General features: G+C 37.1%; 1 protein-coding gene and 1 long non-coding RNA gene across 3 annotated transcripts in view; one reads left to right on the top strand and one right to left on the bottom strand.

Moving 5' to 3' along the window:
* Positions 1 to 17,531, top strand: part of LOC107697431 (reticulon-4 receptor-like 1) — a 135,560-nt gene extending 118,029 nt beyond the window's left edge. For both annotated transcript variants that reach the window (XM_016498215.1, XM_016498216.1), the window contains exons 2-3: positions 13,857 to 14,308; positions 16,042 to 17,531. In XM_016498215.1, the coding sequence (XP_016353701.1) occupies positions 13,857 to 14,308; positions 16,042 to 16,914 (1,325 nt within the window). In that variant the 3' untranslated portion in view covers positions 16,915 to 17,531. The remainder of the gene's footprint in view (positions 1 to 13,856; positions 14,309 to 16,041) is intronic.
* Positions 13,971 to 19,382, bottom strand: LOC107697432 (uncharacterized). Its single transcript, XR_001635190.1, has 3 exons — positions 18,938 to 19,382; positions 17,445 to 17,498; positions 13,971 to 14,017 (listed from the first exon to the last, which is right to left on the bottom strand). It is a non-coding gene; the product is annotated as an uncharacterized LOC107697432 (long non-coding RNA).
* Between the last annotated feature and the right edge of the window lie 3,343 nt (positions 19,383 to 22,725).

The following is a 22,725-nucleotide window of genomic DNA, read 5'->3' on the forward strand; positions in this document are numbered from 1 at the left end:
CACGATGTGGGAAGATTTGCATAACGCCGCCCAAATGTTCACGCAAAGAAAGAAGGCGTAAATTTTATTCTCGCTGCAGTATTGTTGCTGCCGCCATGTCGTGAAGCGTGTGTTTGTGTTCTGTGTGTTTCGTTGTGAAAGCGAAACTACTTTGTTTGGCCTCCCAAAAGAGGACGATATCCGCAATCAGAGCACACCTCGCTTTTCAGACCGATGAGCTTTGTAAAAATCGAAAAGGCGGGGCATAGAGGAGAAACAATAATGTAGAGTATGTGGAAAATAATGTGTTTGGCTGTGGGCTATCTGACGGTAAAATGCTTTATGCCAGTTTTATAAGCAAAGGACACTGTAAATAAGTCAATCGTCGGACGACTCTCCACAAAAATGTAAACACTTTGTCACTGTGGTGCAAAACACTGCTATTTGTGTCCTTGCCCCGTTCGACATCAGCAATATTGGCTTAAACAGTTAAGTGAATTTTGGGTGGGGCTATCTGATTGTCTAACCAATGGCAGAAGAGCGGACTGTTTGAGAAACCTCTTTGAGAAACCTGTTTGAAAATGATTTTTTCAATCCCATGTGGCTCAGAAACTACACACTTCGCCTTTAAAACGTGAGGATAATTTATTATCAGTCACTATAAGGCTTGAAAATATACCTGTCGTGTTACTTTCCTCCCGTTTTCTCCTTTCTCGACACACTTTTGTCACCGTCCTCTTTTGATGTACTACAGTGACATTTACCTTCTCGGTCCCTGCTTCATTTTTCAAACTTACATGATTCCCCCTGGCGTATCTGCTTTTTTAGCCAGCTGAATGGAAAGACATTTATTCCCCGCTTGGTGCAGCAGCATAAAATTCCTTCCTCTTTCTAAATGCCACACTCCCCAACTCAGACAAGCGAAACAACCAGTGTGAGACAAAGAAGACCATCAGGTCCAGTCCAGAATATTCCGTGGGGTGGAGAAAGGTGAAGTGCATGATATATATAGTTTTTAAATGTTTATAGTTTCTTCAACCCAAGTTTAATGTAGAGAGTTGTAGAGAATACAAAATAATATGTGTTTGAGCACAATTGAGCTTCCATGCACATGCAGGCTGAATTGTTGGACTGTATTCAGGACGGCTTTTTCCCAAGAGCCCTAACTCTCCCGTACTTCCCTACAGCTATCACAAAAAACAACGGATTGTCATCCATTCTCTCCAAATGTTTTAGAAAAGGAGATGGGGAGACCGGCCGATATGGGAGCCGTGTTTGGCATGATGCAGTGGCGTGTGAGGCTTTGATGTTGGCATGTGGCGTGGGGTGGGATTGCCCTGAGACGCAGAGGATTCGGGGGGATAAGTGGCTATCTCAAAGGTCCAGAACACTCCTGCTAAAACGAGAGACAGGCAGCAGTCTGAAACATGGCCGGGCCAAACCAGAAAAGAAGTTTATGCTTTTGTAAGTGTAGTTTTTATTTTGACAACGGACTTTAACCACAAGTCATACTGTAGGTGTATAGAAAACAGAAAAAAAGCTGGTTGATAAAGCTGAGAAAACCACATACATAATATGGAATACATATACTGTATATGATAAATCACTTAACAGTGTAAAAATCTAGTGAAACAAACAAAAAAAGACATGCTAAATAATTAAGGATTTTTATTTTTTTTTTTACAAAATCAGCACAAAGTAGCTGATGAAAAATAATAAATAATAATTATTTACATAATAGATTACTATAAACAACAAATTATTATTTATAAATATAAATATTTTAACTAAAGAAATAAAACCAATTAATTTGAAAAAAATTAAAAACAACTCTAAGGAATGTTAAATAATTAAGGACCATTTTTACTGAATAAATATTTAATAAAATATTAATTAATAAAATAAATACAATTTTAATAATTATAATATACTATTTAAATAATATAATATTATAATAAATGATAACATTATTTATAAGAAATAAAAATAATTGCAATAAATACTATTTTGAACAGATTAATTAAAAAAAGAATGTGAAAATGAAGGCATATTAAAACAGTTAAAAACGTTTTTTCACTAAATCGGCACAAAAGGAAGAAGAATAAATCGGAAAAAAAATTTTTTTTTATTTCTGATTATTTCACAATAATAATAATAAATACAATTATTTTAAAATAAAATATAATAAATCATAATAAATACTACATTCAAACAATACACTGAATTATAATAAATAATTATTTATATAACTATAAATATAAATATTTGTATGTATTAAACGGGTACAAAAAGCACGTGTGGAAACGAATTAAATATCTCAAATCTATTTATCTGGTAAAGTTTAAATCAGAGAAGCTATTAAAACATGGTTTAATGCTCTCATAGTCACGACACAAGGAGGGGGTCTGAAACGCGCTCAAAAAGCACATTACGATCATTACGATATTCACAATGCTGCTCAGTTTTATATCTCCAAACCCATGTCAATCATATCATAAATATTCAATATATCACCCAACCCTTATACAATAGAGAGTTTTTGATTTATTGTTTGACCTTGTTTCTGGCAAATTTTTCATCACAAACATAAATTCAAAGTGTTTGTGCGCACGAGCGTGTGCGAACACTGAGTGATAAATGAAGGCTACACACAGAACTCTGTCCTGATTAGCAGTGTTCAGCTCTGTGAAGTTAATGAATAGACATTACAGCAGGATCAATGGTGCCTGTTTCTCAGTCTCCATATGAACAGGCCTAATGAAAAGGAATTACACTCATCAAACCAAGGCCTCTGTTTTCCTCCTGTTACTTATGCTCTGTCTCTGCCTTTTCCGCCCTGTCTTGCTTCTTTGTTGTCTTTTATCTCACTTCTCTCCAAGAAAGAAAGCACAAAAACTAAAGCAGCAAACCCTTAGATTGGCTAGAATAACACAGACCTGCTAATCTCGGTCTCTTTCCCCTCATAATGAATGCGCCATTCACAATGATGCCGATTTTATCACCGAAGGTTGGTCGCTAGTAGGCGGAAATCTTTACACAAATGGGATGTATTGCTGGTAAATCAGATGTCATTCAAATATGATCCGGTTTCTTGCTGCTAAAAATGAACATTCTGCTGGGGAAAGTTTTTGTGCAGCTGTGCATAATACATCATATGATGAACAAGATGAGCGATTATCAATGCATGAATCAAACTCACTCAGTGTCGGCAATTTCTGACAGTTTTCCACACGTTTTTTATTAGATTGCTCTATGTGGGCAGAGATAAATCATATATAAATTTGAAACCGCTTGCAGTAACATGAACATTCATCATGGATATAGTATCTTACAAGAGTCAGCTCATGTCTTCAGTTCCATTGGTAGTTTCTAGATCATCTTATTTGCATAAAGTTAAACTCTGAGTAGCAAAAATCAGTTACTCTTATTGAAAACGAAACTTCTGGACACATTTTTGCTGCACACTGATAGATGTGGGTGTCGAGAAAAGTTTAACTATGCACATGTACAGTGATGTGAAGTGACAGCTACCAGCAGAAGTAAAGGCACTGGAGGAAATATGATCCATTTCTTGTGAGATAGTTGAGTGTAGGCAAGATGGAGGAGTTAATAGTAACTGTGAGCAATGACCCACAGGGATATTGTTAAAAAAAATGAGGCATGGAAAACCATGCTAGAAATAGTCAGCACTGCGAGCAAGTTTGATTTGTGCATTGGTAATAAATCATCTTGTGCATGATATGATGCATCATGCACACCACACTTTCCCTTCCAGAATGTCCTGTTTTATTCATTGTCAAAATGGAATGACATTCTTATTTTTACACCCCATTTGTGATCAAATTTTCGAAAGTTATGGTAATTTATGCAGCCCACGAAAAACAGGCAGCAACTAACAATACAAAAACAATACGTTGTAAATGGGGTTTAAACATCCATTTGTTTCTTTATGATTTACGTGACAAAAAATGTAATAAAATCTTGTGTGTTTGCATGCTGAAAGTTGTTCGTAATTGGCTTTTGAGTTTATTATTTGTACTCCGAATCAATTTTCCTGTGTTAAATGAGGCATAGATGAGAACGTGAGGGCGAGCATATTTGTGTGCTGCATGCCTGGTCTGAACGGTGCTTGTAAAGACTTAAGCATAAGCCAGTCAGTGCTAAAAGAGTTCAGACGGGGTTTTCCCCAGTTCCTAGCAATTTATAACCAGAAGTGTGCACATAATCCCATTCTGTGTACAAACACCAGTGGCCTTTAGTTAATACAGTACATTTGTATGCCAGTGACATTTGTATGGCATTAGTGCATATGCCAGTGTTTCCTGCATTCAAACAACAAACACAGTGGGTCCCATTTAACAGACAAATGATTCTTAAGAACTGATTCTTTTTAACAAGCCAGTTAAAAGAATTTGCAAAACAGTCTTGAATTCACTTGTTAGCTGTTTGAATCCGACTCATTTAGTCAGTGATTTGTTCAAAGCTTATAACTGACTCCCACAGAACCCCGAATCAGTGGTCTGAACTGAAATGCACCGTGAACCAGTACTGTGATTAAACGTTAGGTTCATGAGATTTATAGGAGTAATGCGAGATATATCATCAAAATTGAGATATAAATTCACAATTCTGATATAAACTCGAATATAGTGAGAATGTAGTTGTTTAGACTTCAGATATGTGGTAATAATTTGTTTTGGGGAAATCTAACGGGCAGTCTTTGGTCTCTTTAGACTATTATTTGTTCCACATCAAATAGTTTTGGCTTAGGGCAAAATCTCATAAGGTTATATTTTATATAACTTTAATGCTATTAGAGCGCTGCCTTTGTACTTTTGACCGAATTGCCTAGCAACATTTATGATGGCTGTTGTTGTTGTTTATTAAATATTATTATTCAATAAATAATATTTTATATAAATAATAGTATACAATATTGAGAAACGTGTGTGTGTGTTTATGATGGTGATTGTAGTTACATTATTCCACAATTACATGGCGACAAGAGACTGTTTTTAATGAGTGATTCAGCAGTAAAGACTTATATTGAAAGAGACTGAAACAGGGTTGTAAACAAGAAGTTATTTTTACTTTCAACAACACAGAAATGCACTGAGCAGCGCTGTCATTGGAAATCACCCTAAATAGATGAAAGGACAGTACGACAAAGATATCGCTTTCCTCAGCGGACACTCAAACTAATGTTTTATTGTGAATATGAGACTGAGCTGAAGAATGTGTCTGTTTGCCTCTTTAAGAAGAATCGCTTCATGTATTCCCCAATTGAAAAGTCGCTTTGGATAGCGTCTGCAAAATGACTAAATGTAAATGTAAATGTAAGAATGAATGCTGTATCAGATGCAGGTAATCACACTCTCTCAGTCCATCTCTCTCTCTCATAGTACTATACTCCACATAATACAGTGAGCTTTTAATACAGTAATACAATAAGCTTTTAACGAAGCAACTCAACGTTCCTTTGCTACTAGTTCTAAAGTGACGTTTTCGAATTAGTAACGGAGGCTTGGACTCAGTTGTTAAACTGTCAAACTGAGATTTGAATCCTTGGCAGAAGGAAGTAGGTCTGCACAAAAGAGGGTTTTTAAAGACTCTATTGTCTCTTTTTTATTTACACACTTGTGCCGTCGAACTGTTGTAAAAATACAATATCACACTCGTAGCCATGCTGATATGCAGCCATATCGCACTGCAACTCGTGTGATATTGCTCATATATCATGGCCAAAATAAGCTTACAAACATATCATTGGTTTCTATTTATTAGACTGTCATAGTCTAGCCTATGTACCCTACTAAAACGTCCCTTCATCACGGCACAAGAAGCGCTTCAAAACAACCTTCTTTAGGCCGTTGATTGCCTATATTTGAATCAGTTCAAATGTGTCATTCAATGCAACTCCTGCTTTGTTTTTCGGAATGCAGATAAAACAATGCAATGCTACTAAAACACTTGCCATAAGCACATAACACAACACACTGATAAAGAAACAGACAGCATCCCACTTCCTGCTGACAGGGGCAGGAAATTGAGTTTGTCCAGAACAAAGGGAGAGAAGGCACATGTGAGAGAGAGAAAGCGAGGTTCAGTATTGCCTCTCATTAAGACAGACAGTCAGTGCTCATAAGCGCTGTCATTGATATGCATGCGATCGCCTCAGCCCGTCCATCTGCAGCAGCACACAGCTGCTCGTCTATTCACTCAGACATGAGAAAAAATATTAAAGGAGCCTTTATGTTTTATATGTCTCACTGCTGAAAGGACGGAAAGACACGTACTGACAGAGGAGCACTGAGGGTCACTAACATGTCCCCGGCACCAGGCTTTCAAGACATCAGCTGTGTCGCACAGGGAGGAAGCAGATCCAAAATACAACTCATAATAATACAACCTCAGTTACTTTCATTTAAAATTTGCTTCTACAGTACATCTGCTATTGTGTCGCATTTTATGTTCCTTATAATTAGACCAACAATATCAACAATTATCTAACAGTTTCCTGAGGTTTTTTTTTTTTGAGGGGGCATTAGTGTCGATCCTGGCTTACTTTGGTGCTACAGGTGAGATTAGACAAACATTAATTTGCCATGTAAGTAAAAAATATTATTATTCCATTGGTACAGCTTTGTACCAAATTATTTCCATTTCAAATAAATGCGGCTCTTTCAAACTTTCTATTAATCAAATAATCCTGAAGAAAAAAAAAGTATCATGGTTTCCAAAAAAGTACTAAGCATTACAACTGTTTTCAACATTGATAATAATAAGAAATGTTTCTTGAGCAGCAAATCAGCATATTAAAATGATTTCTGAAGGATCCTATGACTGGAGGAATGGCTGCTGAAAATTCAGCTTTGCCATCACAGGAATAAATTATATTTTAATATATATTACAAAAAAACAAACAAACAGTTCTTTTAAATTATAATAATATTTAACAATTATTACTGTTTTTAATGTATTTTTGATCAAATAAATGCAGCCTCGGTAAGCATAAGGGACTTTCAAAAACAATATTTTAAATCAAATCTTTTGAATGGTAGTGTATTTGTCAAAACATTTCTTATTGTAATCCAGTCAACCAATTTATTAAAAATTTTAACTGATTGTCAAAATATAGAATTTGTGCTTTGGGAATCCAAGTTACAGTTTTCCCGCTTAATTTCTTGATCTTTTTACACCTTTAAAATGCATCTCATGCATCCCTTTCCATAAAACGTTCCACCATAGCTTTCTCAAGCGTCTAGTACTATAAATGTGGAAGAAAAGAAAAACAGTATCTTGCACCCTACCAGCAGCTGTGCATCGCAACATGGCAAAACTCAATCGCTCCCATTATAATCAACAAAGCTGTCAGTCATCAAAAATCAATAATGCACTTTTGCACAGTTCTGCTGACTGTAATAGGAGCGATCTTGTTTTATTGTGTCGCTCAGATAGACTGTGTGTGAGAGATAGAGTCAGACAGACAGACAAATATAGTCCAGCTTTAAATGGAGGGACATGGACATTTTGACAGACAATAATACGTGCTGGCACATAGACAGAAACTCATTCTCATTCTTTAATCAATTATGTTAGACAGGTCTGGCAGAGTCCAGAGATGTTTATGTAATCATTACTGAGAAGGAACCGCAACAAGAGGTCAGGGTTTGGCTGGTTAGCATGGCCCAGTTTACCCCTGCTGGCTAAAAGCTGTAACTACAACATTCCCATTACAACTACAACATAGGTGATTGGCTCAAAAACATCTCTGCTAAGTTCCCATAAGCAAAGATTCAAATAAACAGAATTTAAATCACACACACCAGCTGAGAAACAGCCATTAAGATAAATGGGAATTCTAGTGGACTGCTTCCTCCAGTTATTATAGACCTCCTTGTGCCGTACAGCCCACAAACACAAACAGATCCTCCCTATTGTGATATTTCAATCTTACTGTCTTCATTCTCTGCTAGTCTGTAGTCTTTTATCTCAGTGTGGATCTTTTCTCTTTGTCATTCTGCACAACATTACCCCCAGCACGTGTGTGTCCACTCTCCCCACGCCGTTTATTCAGACTGTCACCGCTGCCTACACACCCACTCGCATGTTCTTTCTTGCGCGGCTTCTGTTACACCAGCCTCCTGCAGGGTAAAGAAAAACACATAATGTCGTTTGATGTATAACATCCATAATGACAGCTGCACAATACCAACTCAGCTGAAACCACAAATGCAAGTTCTTGAGTTAATCATGTTTATAGCAGCCATTTTCTACATTAATTTTGGACCATGTAAATTTGGAATTCAGACTCATACATTGTAAAATGTGTTAAAGGAATAGTTAATGCAAAAAAAAAGAAAATTTGTTGACGAGTTTGTTTTTTCATCAAAGCAAATTTGGAGAAATTTAGCATTACATCACTTGTTCACCAATGGATCCTTTGCAGTGAATGGGTGCCGTCAGAATGAGAGTCCAAACAGCTGATAAAAAGCATCACAGTATGTGGAAAGTTGTGTGTTCGTAATAAAAATTCATTATTAAGACATTTTTTAACTTAAAAAATGACTCCATAATCCATAATATTACTTTCTCCAGTGAAAAATTGGTCTAATCTGAATCAGGAGAGAAATATGCACAGAAAAGAATCCAAAATGTTTCTAAACAAGTACGTTGGTGGATTTTGATTTGAGAGGACAACAGGGGATGGACATTTTCACTGGAGGAAGCATTATTATGGATTATGGACTAATTTTGTCCAGAAGCAAAGGTTTGAAGTTACAAACGTCTTAATGAAGGGTTTGTTTTACACAGCTTTTCACTTCAAAAGATGTTAACTGATCGACTGGAGTCGTGTTGGTTACCTGTGGATTATTGTATGTTTATTTGTTTTTATCAGCTGTTTGGACTCTCATTCTGACGGCACCCATTCAGTGCTACGCTACTGACAATGAACCTTTTTTTTTGTCTGTGAAATTTTCCAATGTACCTATAGTGCTCCTTTATACTATACACTACTTGAGGTATTTGAATGCATAATCAGATTAATCAAAATATTTATTAAATGAACAAGCAAGGGACGTTTAAAATGCAGAACTTGACATGTGTTTAAATCATGTTGAGCTTTCTCCACATGAACCTACTTGCTGAGCTTACATGAACACAATATTTTAGCTGTGACTGGAAACATCCTCAGTGGAAATAAAAGGAAACATTCTCAGTGACTTTGATGGCTGGGGCCCAACTGGTAGGGGCCCCGGTGGCTGGATCTTTTCTAATGAGAAGAGACATTATAATATATTTAATGCACTTGTTATCTACCAAAGTTAGAATCCAAATGTGAGCGACAGAGGAGGGGAAATGAGAATGGGAACAGAGCGAGAGGTGACTGGAAGGTTTTTCTCCGCCTCCCAGAACATGGAGGGATTTCTGCAGCCTCTGTTATGTGATAAGAGAGAAAATCAAAGAGGGTCATTATGGAGGAGAGAATGAATAATGAGAACAAAGGACAATGGATACATAAAAAGGGCTAAAGATTTGTGTGCGGTTTGTCATGTGCATATTTAAGTCAACGGACAATAAACAAATACACAAGTGCACACAATCACATAATTAACTGTGCTGACAGTTAAAATATCCTGATAAGATTTGAAACTAATTGAAATCCAGCCAAAAAGGCATGAGAGAGAGAAAGGGAGTTACATGATCATTAAAGAACAAGGGATAAATGAACTGATGGAGTTATTAAAGGGTGGATTAGTGGTATTCGATGTGAAATATGGATGCATTTAACATGCTCGGAAACACTGACATATGTTTGAGACATTAAAATGTGTAATTAAAACATAAAAAACGGCATAATAGAACATTTGCATAGAATATAGGCTAAGCTAGCAGGCCAAGTATGCTAATTTTTTTAAGTCTTTAATGCTCACCAAGGCTGCATTTGTTTGAATATTGTATAATGTATAATACTGTAATATATACTACAGTTAAAAAAAAAACAATTTTTATATATTTTAAAATGCAATTTTAAATCTTCACTTTAGTCTTCAGTGTCACATGATCAGAAATCATTTTAATATGCTGATTTGGTGCTCAAGAAACATTTCTTATTATCAGTGTTGAACAGTAAATAAAAATTTTCAATTTCTTTAAAAAATAAAATAAATCTTTCTTACCCTAAACTTTTAAACTCAGTGTATTTAACATATAATTTAAATATAATAATATTCAGAAAAAAATGTTCAGGTGATATTATGAAGTGATTTTCACCACAAATCACACTAAACTACCAGCTGTCAGAAAATCAGTCCAATCTTACAAGTAAAATAATGATCTTTGCCCAAAGGGTTAAATTAAAATTGTTTGAAATCTTTCCAATATTTAATGGATGCTAGTTCTCGCCAGTAGGTGCTAAGATGTCAGGCGGTCCTTAATCAGGCCTGTTTAACCTTTCTGTAACCTGCAGAACTGATACTCAAATACATTTTAATTTGCAAGTGCAGCTTTGGGGGAAAAAGAAGACGTGCTTTGACCTTTTATTAAAGCGTTAGTAATCTAAAGCTCCTAAACGACTGCATTCATGCTTGCCGGCCCTTCCTGTGCATTATGTGGCGTGTGTGTGTGTGTGCGTGCACATGAGGCAGATAGAATGGCAATGAAAGAGATAAAGACACACACTGTCTAGAAGAGTTATTCAGGTGCAATACAGCATGGTAATATATGCTGTTTGACTTGAGTCCATTTTCATAATCAAATAAAGAGAACCCCATCAGACAAATTCAATTCATACCGCCAGCAATAGAGCTGTGTATTCAGCATTCATTTTCAGAAGAATACACTTAATTTCACCGGCCAAAGAGTGTAATTTTGTTGACGTTGTTGGACTGCTGTAATAAAGATAAAGCAAAGTGAATGTTTGGGAGAGAAAAAGTCACAGAAACAGCCCGCTGTCAAACTGAAATGCAAACATTAAATGCAAAGGATTACATGTGTCATCCGAAGCTATGTGCGATTTCACGCTGTATTAGGCATCGGGTGCTGTTTGAAACAAAACTTGGTTGGAAAAGGTCATCCGTCAATTGTGTGTATACCGAGGAGATCAGTTTAATCTTAAATAAACACAATTGTGTATGTCGAGGCATGTCTAAACGCACGTATTTGGAATATAATGACCTGCCGACTGTTCTAAGTGGTTCTAGCGCTTCTAAACAAGAATAGTTCACCCACAAAAATGAAAACATTCATCATTTACTCACCTTTATGTTATTCCAGAGTTGTATGACTTACTTTCTTCTGTTGAACACAAAAGGACAATCATGAACAATTAAGCTGGTTGCACTTTTCCATGCAGTTACAATAAAGGGTGACTGAGGCTTTCAAGCTATGAAAACGACAAAAAAGCAGCATAAAAGTATCATAAATGTGGTCATTACGAATTATATGGATTCAGAAGACTTGGAATAATTATACAATTAATTATTAATAAACAAAATTATGTCATTATTCACTAAAAATCTTGACATCCACCCTAGTTCTCCTTGATGCATTAATGAGAGAACAGATAATGACGTCCGAATGAATCATTCTTTTGATTGCTCACAATGAATTGGTCAATCCAGTTCACAGCGCTGATCTAATTTTTGAGTTCTCTGGTTAATGGCCCACTGGAGGAGATGATTATGAGTCAGGGACTTTGTTTGGCGTCAGAAGACTTTAATTATTGCGCTCAAATTATATTAACCACTTTTATGATGATTTTATGGTACTTTTATGGTATGGTACTTGGAAGAAAATTAATTCAATTTATTTTTAAAAGCTGTGTTCAACAGTGGAATTCCAGGTGAAAAACAACATTATGAAATGACATTTTAAAACTACATTACCCATGATGCTGTACAGAAAATTCCACCAATCAGAGTCGGTCTTCCTACTCCATCAAAACACTTAAAATATTGATAAAATATATGCATATTTTCCAATAAACGTAAACTATATTGTTTCTATAGGTACACTCAACGACTTCAAATGAATAGATTTCTATTTCACCAACATTTTTAATTTGATTATCCCATTCACAATGGGAATTTCTTCACAGTACACAGTCTTCTATTTTGTCCAATTTTCAAATCAAAGTTTGTAATGTTGTGATTCACTCCCTCAAACACCTGGTTGGTTGGTTTGGATTATGCCTTATAACACTTTAACTAAATTAAGTCACACAGATTTGGAGCAACTTGAGGATGAGTACATTTTCATTTTTGGGTGAACTGTCTTTTTAACACTACCCGTGCTATAAGCAACAGTATCCTGTCACGCTTCCTGCTGCTGAATGTGTGAGAGCATGGTAATGTGTAATCAGTGTCAGAACACCCTGTGCTACACCACATCACTCAGCTCTCTGCACAAGTTCACTTCTCTGTTCAAGTTCTCTGTCAATATCAATCTCTCTCCGTTTCTCTTAGCGAACTGATCCTTTTAGTTCTTGTGCATCCGAAATCACACGTTCCATCTCTTCCTCGAAACTCTTCCCACTGCGGTGCACCTCTAAACCACCCTCTCTCATTCCCATTTCAATTCGACATCAGAGGCAAATCAATGCTGAGCCACTAACGTTCACTTATACAACAGCGCCCTTCATCGCAACCTCATCTTCATGTGTTTATCATTTATTCTCATTCCTTTCCTTTCTTCCCTCAGACATGCGTGTTCTTTCTTTTCATTCTGATCTGTTGCATGCATACACATACACAATAAAACTCATGTGTACATGCATTTTTTCCCTCTGTAACCTTTAACATTGATTTTCCGCTTTTAAAGTATAGCCTCGTGGGTCGGGTATATTCAGAGATGGCGATGGATGGAGGCAGAGATTGCATCTATATAAATATCACATTCTCATGTCCTTTTGGCTGGATTTCAATTGTATCTATATAAACATCACATTCTTTATGATTATTTTTCCTTTCGTACTGCTGCTTTTCACCGGCAAGGTGTACAATTACATATAAAGTTGGACCAGGGGACACCTTCAACATTTCATTATCACAGTTTATTCGCTATAGTTTAGAAAATGGTAATAAAATATGACACGAACTCAGAGTTAAACTGTGTCAGAACAAATTCATTCTGATAATGTCATATGACAATTAAGCAAAACATGGCATGGTCAAAGTGTCTGAATAATTTATGGTCCCAAATTTATCAATTTTATTGGTAGTCCACTGTATGAAGAATTTTTGGGTATAATATGTCACAGTTTATTTTATTTTGCTATCCTCACTTACATAAATGAACTATAGTGCCCTGCACCCACTAGTAAAAAAAAGGTCCCACTTTATATTAAGTGGCCTTAACTACCATGTACTTACATTTAAATTAATCATTTGGTACAGCACTTATTGTGTACATATGTTTTTACATTGTACTTATATTTTTAAAATACCTGCAGGTAATTACATCTGTAATTAATTTCTGTAATTACATTTATAATTACACTGTTGACCCATCCCTTACACCTTAACCCACCCTTAATCCTACCCATACCACCAAACCTGTCCTTAACCTTACCCGTATCTCACCTCAATAGCAGCAAAAGTGTATTATATTATTATAATAATATTGTGAAATATTACTACAATGTAAAATGTATGCTGGTACCAGTATGTTGTGTTTTGTAATGCTGCTCTCCCCATCAGCCTTCTTTATCTCAAATAGCAAAATCAACCAGCTGAGATTTGCTGAAGGTCCATCAGCTGGAACAGCACAAACCAGCATAAACCATTCTGAGGATTCATAAGGTTCCAAAGCATTTTTTTTTTACCATTGAAACTTGCAATGATTACATGTTATTTTCCTTACCTGTCTTTCCGTAGGCTGTGGTCTGGAGTTTCTCCTGGTGCTGTGTGGTTTAGAGTTGACCCAGGCGTGTCCCCGTCACTGCATCTGCTACGACTCTCCCAGCACGGTTAGCTGCCAGGCTCACAACTTCCTGGTGGTTCCAGAGGAAATCCCGGCTCAGAGCGAGCGCGTCTTTCTGCAAAACAACAAGATCCAGCGACTGCTACAGGGCCATTTCAGCCCCACCACAGTCATGCTTTGGCTCTACTCCAACAATATCTCATACATCCAGCCCTCCACATTCATGGGCTTCACCCGCCTGGAGGAGCTCGATCTGGGGGACAACAAACACCTCCGCTCTCTGGCTTCTGACACTTTTCAGGGCCTGACCCGACTCCATGCTCTGCACCTCTACCACTGTGGCCTAATCACTCTGCCTGCTGGCTTGTTTGAGGGGCTGCACAACCTGCAGTACCTCTATTTACAGGTGGGTGTTATATTCTCAAAGTTTTGCCAACATTTGGAAAAATAGATCTGAGTGATTTGACAAACAGGTCAGGTGCCATTTGTAACAAGCAATAGCTGATGGCATTATTTATAATGTGCTACTATAGTACATATAGTAACAAAGAACATATATAAAAGATTAATGATTCCTAAGTTTTCAGTGTTATTAATGTGTCCGTTCTGCTAGGTCTGACGTGCTGTGTAAATATATCATATTTAGGTCCTCTTCAGCCAAATTGAGTGTGAATTTATAAGACGCTTGGCTTGGAATGGTTGTGCTGACACTTTAGAAAATCTGACTGGATACAATACCATTTTAAAGAAAGCAAAAATGCCCTTCTTGAATGGATATCATTTTTTTTTAAGACTGTTGCTTAGGAATCATCTGACTTGCCAAATAAATCCAGATAAGATCGGCTCAAAAAAATATTCAATATCAGCATTGGCAGCAAAAAGTGCTGCACTAAAACGATGACCAGAGACAATATTTCTTTCTAATGAAAATGTCAAAAAGGAAACATACTCTTCAGGTGCAAAGAACATTACGGACACACAACTCTTGGAATTTGATTTATGTTTAAGGTTAAGTGTTTCTGACCTTTCATGAGGTTTCATAAGGCTAGTCATATATTCAAGATTATGGATATTGTGGTTAAACTGAAAAAGATCATAGCGCAGTAACAGGATCAAATACTAAAACATAATCCAAAATGTTTTTGACATGAAAGTGCATATATATATATATATATATATATATATACTTTTTTTTAATTGCTTAATATATCAGAAATAAATATTTGTATTTTCTTAATTCTATTCTATTATCAAAGCAAAATGTGTCAAGAACAGCAGACCAAACTGACCAAACGGTAGTTTGGCATATGCAAATGACTTTCATATTTCTAATAAACAATTAAATAAAACAAATACGCATAATATTAACTGCTCTCATGCCAATCTGTGCAAATACTGCACCGTCACGCATTTCTATTTATTATTAATACCAGTGCAAAGGTTAGAAGTTCACAAATGGTGTATAAATATATTTACCTTCACTACATTGTGTCCAGAGAACACAAGGTACTGAAGGCATGTTGGATGTTTGAAAAGATTCTTATAAAAGAAGTACAGACGACAAGGGAAAATCTAATATCTAATATGGTCCAGTATGAATATCCAAGGTCTTCCAATTTTATGATTCATCTTTGAACTGTCTTTATGAAAAGGACACAGAAGCATTCACGTGATTTGATTGGGTTCTTTCCTCGAATATGTTTTGCAGCTTTAATCTCATCAACAACAATTTTTTCATTATTTCTCAGACAATAAAAAAAACAAGACAAAAACATAATTAAAAACATAATTAAATTAAACAAAAAATTATTTATAAGTAATACCGTTGAAATTATGATGAGAAAAACTAATATACTGTGAGATATTACCAATACACCAACAATGTTTTTACGGTTTTGTCGATGTTTTCTCATTCAAATAATCCAATCATTGTTATTTGAGCTGTTTTGTAGTGAAATGATCAGTCAGAGTAAAACGGGCTAAAATTAATCCACACAACATGATGAAATATTGACTAAATTTGCCTAGATATGTCATCAAAGACAAAAACAATAACACTGTCACTTTGGATATTCATGTGTGTGACTTGTTTTTTCAGTGCTTGTTACTGACTGTTGCTGTTTACTTGCTGTTCTACAGAACAACCAGCTGGAGTTTCTTGAGGATGACATGTTCATTGATCTTCTGAATCTGAGCCATTTATTTCTGCATGGAAATCGGCTGTGGAGCCTCCACCAGAACACTTTCCGTGGCCTGGGGGTCCTTGATCGTTTACTGCTCCATCAAAACCGACTCCAGTGGATACACAAACAAGCTTTCCACGACCTGCGCCGCCTGACGACTCTCTACCTGTTTAACAACTCCTTACCTGAACTTCCAGCCGAAAGCTTGGCTCAGCTGCCAGCGCTGGAGTACCTGCGTCTCAACGACAACCCTTGGGAGTGTGACTGCAAGGCCGTGCCACTCTGGGATTGGTTGCGGCGCTTCCGTGGCTCCACCTCCTCGTTAATATGCGTGGCTCCACCGGAGCTGGCGGGCAAGGATCTGAAACGGTTGACGAAAGAAGAGCTGCCTTCCTGTACGGGCTCGGAGTCGCTCCACCAGAGCAAATCCAGTCAGGGGGACGTAGGGGTGTCGCTGAAGAAAGATCATCATCATCGATCGCGTAATCATCATCATCATCATCCTCACCTGCCACATCAGGATCAATACTACCCCACCTCCCCATCGCCGCTCCCTCGACCACCCAAATCGGGACGCAACAGGAACTGCACAAGGCATCGAAGCCGCAAGGGAAATGCTCAGAATGAGGTGTATACCCTAAAGGAGTTAGCCAACAAGGAATCGGACCCGTCAAAACCGAGACGAAAGAACAAATGCATCCCACGGACTTCGGTGGGTCCCCCTAGTGGCGTGCAAAGAGTGAACAGCAGGGCGGCGTCCCTCTTGGCACCTTGTTTCATCATCACTCTTTGCTTATTGGTGTGTCTCACTGCCCTTATTTTCCGCTGAGCCTCGTGGAAGCCTCTACTAATTGTTTTACGGAACAACTCAGCCCTCTGTCTACTCTGGCTCCTACACTTCAGTGTGTGTGTGTGTGTGTGTGTGTGTGTGTGCGTTTGTGTGTACATGTGTATGACAGTGAGCCCCTTTCGAGGGACAGAGGACTTGTGCGAAGTTGCAGGCCTGGAATTAAACCGGAGATGGGAAGAAACTCTGGGATTTGTGGGCGAGAGACGGAGAGACGGGACACTAAATGGACTACTCCTCCATCATCACCATTTCCTGTTGCTCCTGTTAGACCAGGGCATATTCAATAACAACAACAAAAAAAACATTTGTATTTGTTAATTACATTCAGTTGTACATCACACCTCTGCAGAATAATTAGCAGCTCATTGTGGTCAAGCTCATCTCCATTAAAACCTCCGAATCCCTATCTTAACCTTCAACCAGGCTGCAGCCCAGCGGGGGGAAAGAGTGTGAATGAAATACATAAACCCACCATTTACACAAATGTACAAAGGGGCTGCTTCGCTAACCTGTTAGCATCTCAGCAGTTTCTGTGGGAGGGTTGTTGTTAACACCTTTAGCACCTGACAACATGAAAATGAAAGCCAAGCACACAAGAGAGCGATTGGGTTAGTTATGAGGTTTTTTTTAAAGCTGGTTCACACAGCCCCAACAAATGCTAACAGGGTTGATCCAACAAAGCCAAAAGTTGCTGTTTGCTGTCACAGTGTGAATTAGCAATCAAATTCTACTGTTCTAAAGCTGCTATGCTGGCGAGGTCAGTAAAGAAAAAGTAGAGTTTATGAAGGATTATGCGATGGCTTTGGGTTTGTGTGTGTTGTTATTCGTTGATTGTGCCCTTAAGACAGTATTTTGCATAAAAACTAGAAGGCAAAAGTTACATGAAACATGAAAAGGTCAAGTGGAGCTCATGCAAAAAGCATCATGCATTATCTGTTGCTCAGCTGCAATAATGTGCTAACCTAGAAGGTAAACAACACCAACACAACATTAATATCTGCACACGGCACAGTTTTGGAAAATAAAACAGGAAATTTCACAAAGGGAGAAACACAGCTGTTCAGTCACAGACATTGAGGCCAACCTGGAAGGCTAATTTGCCATAGGTTCCCTCAGGAAGCTCTTAAGGGTTTTTTAGCGATTTTTGATTTAAACCAAAATAGAAAAACATCTCAAATAGATAGATTTTCTTGTCATTATAAATACCACTAATGAAGTAAAGTGCAAATGTATGTACATATATTACTGTGTAGTAACAGTAGTTTGGTTTATTACAGAAATGTTATAGTTTCACATTAAATGTAACAGGGGTAATTTATTAGACCATTTATTTCCAAACTGGGGTTTGGGGACTAGGGGCCAACAAGCGAGAAAAAAAATTCAGAGAAAAATTTATGTAAGTAAATAAATAAATATTAATAAATAAAAATGCTATAATATATAGTAAATACTGTATGTTAATGGGATGGTTCACCCAAAAATTAACAGAAAATAAATGCATATAGGTTTGGAACAACATGAGAAGGACTAAACTTAATATTAAAGTACCAAATCATTACGTTAAAAGACTTGTTATATGAACATAAATTACAGAGTTACACCCACATCATGGATTGTTTTATCGATACGTTGTAAATAAGTTGCTAAATAAGGAGTGCAACTACAGGTATCAAAAGTATGTGAGTTTACATGCTCAGTGGGTCAAACAACCTCTGTAGGCCTTATGTAGCCACTTGTTAGCAATTATATATATATAGGCCTTATTTTACTTATAAATCAGAAACCACTTTCTTTCTTTCTAGAAACCACTTTCTATAAATCAGAAAACCCTTTAGAAACTCCAGAGGGAACCCATTGCCCAAAAATGCCAATTCTCATCCAGGTTTTTTTGGAGTACAAACTGAACAGCTCCATATAGAAAGTCAACGGAAGTTCTGAGGTAATAATCCTTGCAATCCAGATTAATCCTTGCAAGCCATAGAAAAACGTGTGTGTCACTCACCATCTCTGACCCCTGCTGCTGTTGAGCCATCAAACACGTCTGTATTGGGATCCTAAAACTGAGAGTTAAATTGTCAATGAAAAAGTCACAGAACCCCCTTCTGGACATGTGGGGTAATAGCACTTTCCCCCACCTCTACCTTGTCCCTCCTCAAAGACTCTCTACCTTTATACTAAAGTGAACTGAGAATATTATGACATATCCAATGTGAACATTTATTTGTTTGAGAATATATGTCACTTATTGACAAAAGACTGTGTATGACATTGTCGAGGGAAGGAGGAAGTTATTTTGTATTCATGTACTTTTTCTTTGTACATTGTCGACAAACTGCATTTTTGAACATACAAGTGCACCATACTAACACCTTCCTCATATTCCTCGGTCTGTCCTTCATCTTTCTTCCTCCCTTTTTCATAACTCAAACTTTATGTCTGTAATGAAACACCACCAGACTCAAAAGCTGTTTCTACAGAACATTAAAGAGAAATGTGGTCTCACACTGATGCCTCTGTTTGGATTCTGCTTGAAAACAGAATAAAATAGAAATCAGATGCTGTTTAACCAGGAAAATGATCACACAAGATAGAGCTTTTCATTTTCTGGACCAAACGAAGTTACTGCAGAAAATTTCATAATAATTCACATTAAATCACTGGGCTGATTTAAATTCTGATTATAAAAGGCAGACAAGATATAACACTTTCTCAATTGCATATATTTTACCTATTCACACACATACACAGTGGAAATAATTGAATGGATATATATTTCAAGCATAATTTCTTCAGGGACTTGCAGGACATCTCGTTTCAATAGAAAGACATATTTTATTAAACCCCGAGGGGGGATTCTGTCACCCAGACAGATAGTAAAGCCTGTCCAAACAGTTGCTATGTACATTATGAGAGTAGTTAATCTACAATGGACAACTGAGTGTGGAGGAATACGAGTTTATGCTAATACCTGCTATAGCGCCCCCTGTGGTTTGGGCCAAAGCTAAAACACTTCAACTGTGTTAGGTTGAACAGCTCAATTTGGTTGTTAATTCACCTTTTAGTGCTTAATCCTGTTCTATTCACACATACTGCAGTAAATTACAGGAGTAACAACGTCTTGTTAATGACGAATTTGAACATATATCAGATTTGTGTCTTTTCTGTATGTGCGGTGCAAGATATCAAATCTTAAATCCAAACGTGTTATCTTGGAAATAAGCCACATACCAAAAAATAGTGACCTGCACCTGCCTACTTTATTAACTCCATAAAGTGGATAGCTTTATGAGCCGAACCCAAACAAGCCTAAAGACGCTTAATAAGTGTTACTTATAGTAAGTGGACATGGCAACCCTTCAAGAGTGCACTCTGCAAAGCAGCCTTCCAAACATAAACAAAACACAATGGCTCTGTTAATGCATTATGGTGGTTTAGTTAAAATCACCGAACATAACGAGTCTTTGATCGCTGTAAAATTACTTTGATTAAAAATAGCACATAATAAATGGCAAGATGCCAGAACGTTGCTATGGTTACCATGCTGTCAATCATCGCAGTTTGGAGAGTGAGTTCTCATTCCGTACACACAAGAAACAATAATTTAGGATAACTCATCACGTATTTAAACGCAGTCATCACCAGAGCTGGGTAGTAACTGATTACATGTATTCTGGATTGGTGATCTGAGAATTGGGATAAAATCGAGTTTTGTTTTGTCATTCACAAGAAAAGAACTTTATGCAAGACTGCAGTACAGACAGGCTCTTAACTACATGAAATGGCTCTCAGCAGTCTGAATCTCTTTTCAAAGCACACACAACTCTTTCTGTTATGCTAATTCCCATGTTAAATATTGGTGAAACTTCCAATATTTTGATGAGAAAGAGAGAGACATGACTGAAAGTCCGCAAACAGTATGGTATTGACTGGAAAAGCAGTCCATGCGTGTAACATTTCTGCATTATATACACTGTGCACAGTTTTTCTGTATGCTTGGAATATCTGGATGGACTTCTGCATTTTCCAGATTGTGCAATATACAGTGAGAGCACACTGTGAAAATACAGTGTTCGCTGTGAAAATACAGTCTTAGTGTCACATGATCCCTCAGAAATCATTCTAATACGAAGATTTGTTGCTTTTGATGCAATTAAATTGCATCCTTGCTGAAAAACAGTATTAATTTCTTTAAAAACATAAACCTTACAGACCTCAAACTTTTGAATGGTAGTGTAGATACTGCAGAAATCTATGATAAAAGTATAGTGCTATTCCATATAGCCAGTACAGAACTAGCATTCCATTTTGAACATAGCCTGGGTCGACTTCATTTCTCATTTAAAATTCTAATATAAGCTTCTTTACATATAAATAATTAAAGAATTTACATATAAAGAATTTAATAATTAAATTATTCATTTCATTCACATCGCAAGTTGAACCAACCCTTGCTTGCCACCCTGAAAACAAAACTGGAAACTGCAGTCAAAATCAAGAGTTGATTTCCCTGCAAAGTGTAAACACTGTGTCTCTACTATGAAAACATCGCTTTGTTAGTTTGAGCATCACAACCACCCCAACAACAGCAACAATGAATCAACCAATGGCATGAATTTGGGGGTGGGACTATCTGATTGACTGACCTGACCAATAGAAGAAGGGGTTCATGAAACTTTAATAACAGTCATTATATGGCAATTCCATTAAGCGAGGCTGGTGGTATGGAAACACACACATCACCTTTAACTTTAATCATCACAAAAAAGCACTTTGTCACTGCAGATTTACATTCCTTATTCGCTATATACTCCAGCTTCTTGTTAAGGCAGCACAATGTGTGTTTAATTAAATACAAGCATATTAAACACAAGCATATTAAAACGTAAGAGGACAATGAGGTGAAGGAGTGCCCCTGATGGAGTCCTGGAGCGTAAGGAGTGATGACACTTCATAAAATGAGTCTGAGAAGGAAAGGAGGCAGGTGGGGACGAAAAAAAGAGATATGTGAAGAGAAATGAAAGGGCTCTTTTGTTTCTTCTGTCTACCTACTGAATCCCTCTTGCCCTTCGTCCCCCCTCCTCCGTCAGTCCCTGCCTCCCAGATCAATCATAAATCTAATGTCGCCTTTTCTCCTAAAGCTCTTACTTTCTATAATCCTTTTATCCTGGTTATTTACTAATTGAATAGTTTCCTTCTGAGTCCAAGGACACCTGCAGCATGAGGAGGTGATGGTGTGGGTGAGACAGCAGCTTCTCCCAGTAGGGGATGGCAGTGCACGGCCAAAGGCAAAGTATGATGTAGAAATGAATTACATCTTTAACTTTTCACACAATGTTGCCTTAGAAGGATGGTATTCATCTGGGATCAAATGCCTTGGATGGCTAATGGTTCGTTCTTTGAGGGAATCCGTTTCCAACCCTAAGGAACAGTATACACCATCATCACAACAATGCAATACTGCAAAACACCAGCTGTTTTGAGATACACCTTTGAGCTTACTGTTTTTTGTTTTTTTACAAAACTTTCACATAGAAAAGCAATATCACAAAGGTAATATTTTTAATAGCTCAATTGTTTCTCTTAGCAATGAGACTAAATGACATTTACATTTTTTTCTTCAGTCTTAAGTTTCACTAGTTTCCTCTTCACATTTCTCTTCCAGAGTTTCAGGAGGGGGAAAAATCAATTGTGCTCAAGACTGTCCATAATAAAAAGTCAGAGGTTTCAAAAAGAACTGAAAATTACTCATCAAATTCTTCCAAGAATGGAGGAGAAATGTGAAGAGGAAAC

This window comes from Sinocyclocheilus anshuiensis, unplaced genomic scaffold, assembly GCF_001515605.1.
Source record: "Sinocyclocheilus anshuiensis isolate Anshui unplaced genomic scaffold, SAMN03320099.WGS_v1.1 scaffold939, whole genome shotgun sequence".
Lineage (NCBI taxonomy): Eukaryota > Metazoa > Chordata > Actinopteri > Cypriniformes > Cyprinidae > Sinocyclocheilus > Sinocyclocheilus anshuiensis.